The sequence below is a fragment of the Myotis brandtii genome, unplaced genomic scaffold, assembly GCF_000412655.1.
Source record: "Myotis brandtii unplaced genomic scaffold, ASM41265v1 scaffold806, whole genome shotgun sequence".
NCBI lineage: Eukaryota > Metazoa > Chordata > Mammalia > Chiroptera > Vespertilionidae > Myotis > Myotis brandtii.
The window spans coordinates 2,029,878-2,036,097 of record NW_005371249.1 but is presented as its reverse complement, the minus strand read 5'-3'; the positions used below and the strand labels follow the sequence as shown (position 1 = coordinate 2,036,097).

Here is a 6,220-nt window from a genome sequence, read left to right as displayed (position 1 = left end):
CCCAGGGGTATACCCACCCAGGTCCTCTTAGGCTCTTACCCCCTCCCCCACTGCCCACTTCCTGTGTCTGAGGAGACACTGAGGTGTCAGCGGTACAGTGTATGAGAGCAATAGCGGGAGGACCTGGTAAGACTCCGGAAGGAGGAGGAAGCGAGGAGGGGGCCACTGCCTCTGCTTTCTCCATCCTCAAGAAACGGGGGCCAGCTTTCCCCCTGACTTATCTCCCTCAGGTCTGATAGGAGGCTTGGGGAACATCACCTCCTGTGATGGGGCAATGGCTGACTGTCTTTGGGGGTTTGCTGGGAAATAGTCATGCCCCGAACAGGGTAGCCGTCACCCCTGCAACAGAGGAAGCTGGGGCGATGCCAGGCCCTCCATCTCAGCTGGGTGCAGTCTGGCTGTTGGCGTAGGCCTGGTCCGGGAAGGAAGCCCGGGCTCTGCGGGTCTGGGCACACACGGAGGCATAGAGCTCCGGCTCCCGGCCCGAGGCCTGGGGCTTCGGCTCAGAGTCCAGCACCACCTCTGAGTATTTGATGGGGGTTCCCGGGCTCGGGATCCGGCCCTGAGGGGGCCGCAGCTGCAGGCTGGTATAGCACATCACCTCCTCTGCAGCCTGGAGATGCAAGGCTGTTAGAAGTGCACTGGACCCTTGAAAAAGCGCCCCCCCCCCCACTTCCTTCCCTCCCCTCTTCCTCAGCAACAACTGACTCACCCTGGTGGAGCTTCCAAGTGTTGGATCCTGCTGGTCTGGCCCTGGTTCTTGAGACAGTCGTCCTGGGACAGGTAACAGAAATCTGGTCACTTCTTGTTCCTCCTCCTGCAGCCCTTCATCCCACCCACCCAGGACCTGTTCTCCGTGCCTCTCCCCTCTGCCAGTTTCCTACCTGTCTTCAGATAATGCAGGTTCCCATACAGGGGGACCTCTTCCACAGACCCTCCAGACCTGCAACACAAAGTTTAGGGGGTAAATGGGGACCTCTTGGTAAGGAGAAATGATCAATTATCCCATTTCTGTTTTCTCCCCACTCACTGTCCCCCTCCTGAATGGCTCCTTCTCCAGCCACTACTGCATCGGGACAAGTGTGCAGCCAGCGAGATGAGAAGCAGCAGCGTCACAGCCCCTAAGAGGGCCCACAATCCCCAGGCCTGGGGGAAGGAGGGAATTCCTGTGGATGTGAGAGAATAGAGGGGTGGGTATTACTGCCCAGCCCAACCCTCCAGATCCCAGCAGATGGGACATGGGGCCGCGTGACCCCTCCCCCTGTCCCTGCCCCGCCCCGCTTACCGGGCCCTAGCTGATCCGTGCAGTTGGCGCCGCTGCTCATGACTATTGATGTGGGAGCCAAGTCTGCAGGCCTGAGCCTAGTCGTAAGCCTGGCTTATGGTCTGACAGCTGCAGCAGCCCCCCTTACTCCCACCCCTCCCCGGCCTGGCCCCCACAGCTCATCATCCCCAATACTGGTGGTGGCAAAGTCGCTGGTTTCCGGGGAGGAAGGGGGAGGGGAGGGATGAGTGAAAGAACTGACACCGCCCAGTGCCTGCACCTGCACCACCCAGCAACTCCTGAACTTCCGCAACTCCCCACCTCACGCCCCCCTCGCCCTTGGCCCTCTACCCCCTTTGGCCAGAGAAGAGAGAAGAAGGCCTGTGCCACTGTGTAGCTGAGCCCATGAAGACTCCGCGGGGGGCAGAAGTGGCATGAGGCAGGACCCACAAGACAAGGAAGCCAGGCTTTATGACAGAGATTCCCTTTGCCACCAGGTACCTGACTTTTCTCTCCAGTTCTGAGTCTCATGAGGAGAATGTGCTTCTGGATGAACATGCTATAACGTGGAATAGGATTGGGAGGCCTCCTGGTATGTACCATCTCACCACACCCTAAGGCTGATCCAAGGTGAACGTGTTAGGATGACCATTGTCATTGTTATTATCCTATACTAGAGGCCCAGTGCACGAAATCTGTGCACGGGTAGGGTCCCTAGGCTGGCCGGCGATCCGATCAGGGCCTTCCTTCCCCAGTTGCCGGCTGCCTTCGATCCGCGCCGCCCCCTGGTGGTCAGCACACATCATAGCGAGTTGTTGAACTCCCGGTTGGTCGAACTCCCAAGGGGACAATTTGCGTATTAGCCTTTTATAAAAGCCTAATATGCAAATTGCCCCCTCGGGTGGTCATTCAACCAGGAGTTCCACCGCTCGCTATGACGTGCACTGACCACCAGGAGGTGGTGCAGAACATGGCAGGCGTCGGTGACCCTCTGTGACCTCTCGCCGGCTACCTGGGGGTGGGGGTGACGGGGACGGAGGAGGTGCAGTGAGAATGCAGGGTGTCTGCTGAGCTTGCTCTCACTCCCCCTGCTACCCTCCCCTGGGACACCAGGGCTCGCACGCCTACTCAGATGCCAGGTGCCTGTGAGGAGCCTGCCTCACACCCACACAGCCTCTTGTGGGTGAGCCGTGCCACAGCCTCTGGGACCGCAGGAGCCAGGCAGGCTCCCCATAGGTTTGCACAGGAGCCGGTCTGCAAGGCCGGCTGGGAGAGAGTGTGCTGCCTGCCCGGCTTCTGTGCAGCACTGCCAGGCTGCCCAGAGGCCCCACGCTGCCCCCTGGCCCATGACGTCCAGCTGTGCTCACCGCATCTCGTGGGGACTCCTCGGGCTCTGTGACTCAGCAGAGGGGGGCACACGGAGGCCCGAGGGCCCAGGTGCTGCCCAGGGCCCAGAGGTCAGCTGGGACCTGCCCTTCCACGCCAGATGCTTGTGCTTTGATCGCCAGCCAGGCCTAGGAACCACACCCATGCATGAATTTCGTGCAGCGGGCCTCTAGTTCTGGTATAACAGGGCACAGAAAAAGCTAGTTTCCTCCCTCTTGACCCACTTCATCCAAACTGTCCCTAATAACTATCAATCTCAAAAGTTAGTTGAATTAAAGAAACCTCTGCCCCGGAACTATCCTGGGATATTGAGTCCTGTCTTTGCACCTGTTCACTGCAGGGACTAGAGTACCTGCCCTGCCCAGAGACAGCCCAGTCAGTGGGAGGCTATTGATGTGGGAAGAGGGAGTTTAAGTTCCAAATTTAAACTTTAGAGCAGGAGCCAGAAATATGTTTTGTGTGTCCCATACAACGTCTTTGTTTTGTTTTGTTTTGAACTTTTAAAGATTGCATTAGTGTCCCAAGGATGGGAATGGCATGAGAGGTCTGATCCTCCAGCTGCAGGCAATAAGAGCGTATCATCTGTAGAGAATTTTAAGACAAAACCAACTAAAAATCGGTCTCCATTTTATTGCCACCATGTTCCAGCAATACTAACAAATGTCAGTAATAAAGAACTCCTCTCTGAAAAAGCTTTTATAGACCCAGGTTCTACATTGTTGTGGTTACTGATGAGCTTTCTTAAGATACGAGCGTCAAATGAGCACATTTGTATTACCTATCCTTTAGAAAACACTGTCATATACATGGAAGTTCATCTAGAGAACTCCCAGTTATACAATTGGCCCCTGACATAAGCAGCTTCATCTAGGTGTGTTTAAATCTAGAATTAGTTCTTAACAGTTTGGAGTTGTTCAGGTTCTCTTTGGGCACAATCTCTGTCTCCAGCTCCTATGATAGTACATATTCCTGTATTTAGCCCATGGATTTATAATGAACAATCAGTAGCCCAATGATTGTAAAGTCAAAGAAATTGAACTTGAATTACTTTATGTCATTCCAGAGTTTTTATTTCTATTGAAAAATTCTGGGATTTATTGTGAAATGGAATTTTTTAAATCTTTGCCAAACATCCTTATGATTACTTTCCCTAACTGTTTGTATGTTTGTTGCTTAACATGCAAGAAACTTAAAAAAAAAAATTTAAATTGATTTTTAGAGAGGGTGGAAGGCAGAGAGAAACATTCATGTGAGAGCAGAACATTAAAAGCTGCCTCCTGCATATCCCCTACTGGCGATCCAGCCCACAACCTGGGCATGTGCCCTGACCAGAAATAAAACTGTGACCTCCTGGTTCATAGGCTGATGCTCAACCACTGAGCCATACTGGCTGGGCACTATATATAGTTTTATACTGTCATGATTATATCAGACATTCAGTTATACAAATAATTCAGTCTGAATTTCTGACCCTTATTGTTAGCTTATTTTATGGCCCTTGTTACTTGTTTCATTTCCTGATTATTACTGAAAATAATTTTATCCTATAGAAGAGAATTTTAAAAACATGATCCACACAGTTGTCAAATATGCCAAATATTCCTTGTTAACATTTTAAAACAGATTTCAAATTTTAAAAATCCCAATTTGTTGAACGGGGGGGGGGGGGTGTAGAAATCAGAATATCTGGCAATAGTGGGCCCAAATTCCCTGAAGGCAGCGATCAGTTAGGGGCCATTTATCATATTATACCCCTGTCCCTCTTCCCTCCCCCCCCAGAACCACTTATTTACTTTGACTACACCAACTGGCTTGGAGTCAAGGTTTGGAGCACATTGTTCTGACACCCAGGCTGCCTCTGGGTGGTCAAACTCCCCTGGGTTCGGGTCTCTCCCTGCAGTGCCCCCTTCCTTTCTGGAAAGACAGGAAGACATACCGAATTTTATTCATTTATTTAACACGTGTATTTCATTCATTTAATACACTTGTACCAGTGCCCATCACGTATGTGCCAAGCTCTGGAGATGCAAATGTGAGTGGGAAATGGTTTCTCTCCTCTTCAAAGAGCTCTTGGTCTAATCAAGAAGATGACCCTTCGTATCCCAGACAGTTATAAAAGATAGTGTGCAATAGTGGGAGACTACCTAAGTCTGTCGGCAAGAAGTGGGAAGGCCTGGAGGTGGGGTGATGTGAGACAGATGATATGGGGACAAGCAGAAAATGGTTGGAATCGCCTAGTCTCTTACCTGATCAACAACACTTAACCTTCAGGAACCTGAGTTTCCTCATTTTTAAAAAGAGCTTAATTATATTTAACTGTTGGATCGTTTGAAAACATTAATTTCCTTCAACAAGGATTCATTGAGTGCTCGCTTTGGCAGCACAGATACTAAAATTGGAAAGATACAGAGATTAGCATGGCCCCTGCGCAAGGCAAACACAAATTTATTAATCAATGGCACTCCAATGCATTTAATTTTTAAAAAAAGGAGTGCTTGCTAGAGCCATGTAGGCTATAGGAATAAAATGGTAACGAAAAAGAGATATGGCATTTACAGTCTAGCGGTAATTAATAGACTGCTTGGTTTTTTGTTTTGTTTTGTATATATTTTATTGATTTTCTCACAGAAAGGAAGGGAGAGGGACAGAGAGCCAGAAACATCGATGAGAGAGAAACACCGATCAGCTGCCTTCTGCACACCTCCCACCGGGGATGTGCCCGCAACCAAGGCACATGCCCCCGACCGGAATTGAACCCGGGACCCTAGAAGTCCACAGGCCAACGCTCCACCCACTAAGCCAAACCGGCCAGGGCGGTTTTTAATGAATTGAAATAAATCAAAATGGATTTTTCCAGCTTTATTGTGATATAATTGACAAAGTTAATGATTCTGCATGAATCTGAATTGTATAGATGTTACTGTTGCTCCTTTGATCTTCAATCAACAAAATGCAGCCGCGCTGAGAATGAGCCCCGTGTGGTTAGTGCGCAGAGACGCACCGCCTGCGTAACTAGAGGAGATGACGGATGACGACCCCGCCGCACACCGCTCGGCTCCCCCGCCTAACGGGTTCGCTTCTTGGCGGATTGACAAGGAGAAGCGGGGGAGGTCTACGCGCATGCGCACGCGGCACTCTCTGCCCGCGGTCCGGGGACTTTCCCCTAGGCGCAAATGAGGAACCGAGTCCTCCGTCTGTAGCCTAGGCAACAGGCCTTCAGCGCGAACTACAGCCGAAAGTCAACATTCGGAACTTTTTATAGGCCCATCAGAAAGTCTACCTTAAGGTTAGGGCGAGAAAATTGATGGTTTTTAAGAAATAAAAATCACTTTCTGGAATAATCTTCTGAGACTTCTGGCGGTATTCTGGCTAATATAGATAAGAGTAAATAGGTAAGAAATTAACTAATTTAGGAAAATTTGGCCAATGGTCCTATGCAAATATGCGTGGCCCCGCCCACACTGCATGGGCGTGGCTTTCTGGGGGCGGCCGCAGCGAGGCCGGCGCGCCTACCCATGAGCACTGGGGTGCTCCGCTGTCTGGCGCCGCTGGGCCTTAGTGTCCGCCTGC

At 50.9% G+C, this 6,220-nt stretch overlaps 2 protein-coding genes and 1 long non-coding RNA gene across 4 annotated transcripts in view; 2 read left to right on the top strand and 1 right to left on the bottom strand.

Annotated features, from left to right (window-relative positions):
• Positions 1–3,593, top strand: part of LOC106724369 — a 5,773-nt gene extending 2,180 nt beyond the window's left edge. Inside the window, exons 2-5 of the long non-coding RNA XR_001360138.1 lie at positions 698–783; positions 1,061–1,190; positions 1,762–1,856; positions 3,157–3,593. This is a non-coding gene — a long non-coding RNA (uncharacterized LOC106724369). The remainder of the gene's footprint in view (positions 1–697; positions 784–1,060; positions 1,191–1,761; positions 1,857–3,156) is intronic.
• SIT1 (signaling threshold regulating transmembrane adaptor 1) lies at positions 7–1,755 on the bottom strand. Of its 2 annotated transcripts, XM_014531495.1 has the most exons (5): positions 1,286–1,755; positions 1,031–1,166; positions 885–943; positions 713–774; positions 7–613 (listed from the first exon to the last, which is right to left on the bottom strand). In XM_014531495.1, the coding sequence occupies exons 1-5, from the start codon at positions 1,323–1,325 to the stop codon at positions 380–382; spliced, it is 531 nt and encodes a 176-aa protein (XP_014386981.1). In that variant the 5' UTR covers positions 1,326–1,755; the 3' UTR covers positions 7–379. The 2 variants fall into 2 exon arrangements, with proteins under 2 accessions (XP_014386981.1, XP_014386980.1); XM_014531494.1 differs by having other exon boundaries at positions 7–774.
• Positions 3,594–5,671: 2,078 nt separating the features above from the next.
• CCDC107 (coiled-coil domain containing 107) overlaps positions 5,672–6,220 on the top strand; it is a 2,899-nt gene continuing 2,350 nt past the window's right edge. Inside the window, exon 1 of the mRNA XM_014531458.1 lies at positions 5,672–5,797. Coding sequence (XP_014386944.1) covers positions 5,672–5,797 — 126 coding nt within the window. The remainder of the gene's footprint in view (positions 5,798–6,220) is intronic.

Coding starts and splice junctions, on each gene's coding strand:
- SIT1 (XM_014531494.1), bottom strand. CDS start 1,325: ATGAGCAGCGGCGCCAACTGCACGGATCAGCTAGGGCCCG. Junction 944..1,030: donor AGCCATTCAGGAGGGGGACA/GTGAGTGGGGAG, acceptor TTTGTGTTGCAG/GTCTGGAGGGTCTGTGGAAG. Junction 775..884: donor CCTGCATTATCTGAAGACAG/GTAGGAAACTGG, acceptor TACCTGTCCCAG/GACGACTGTCTCAAGAACCA.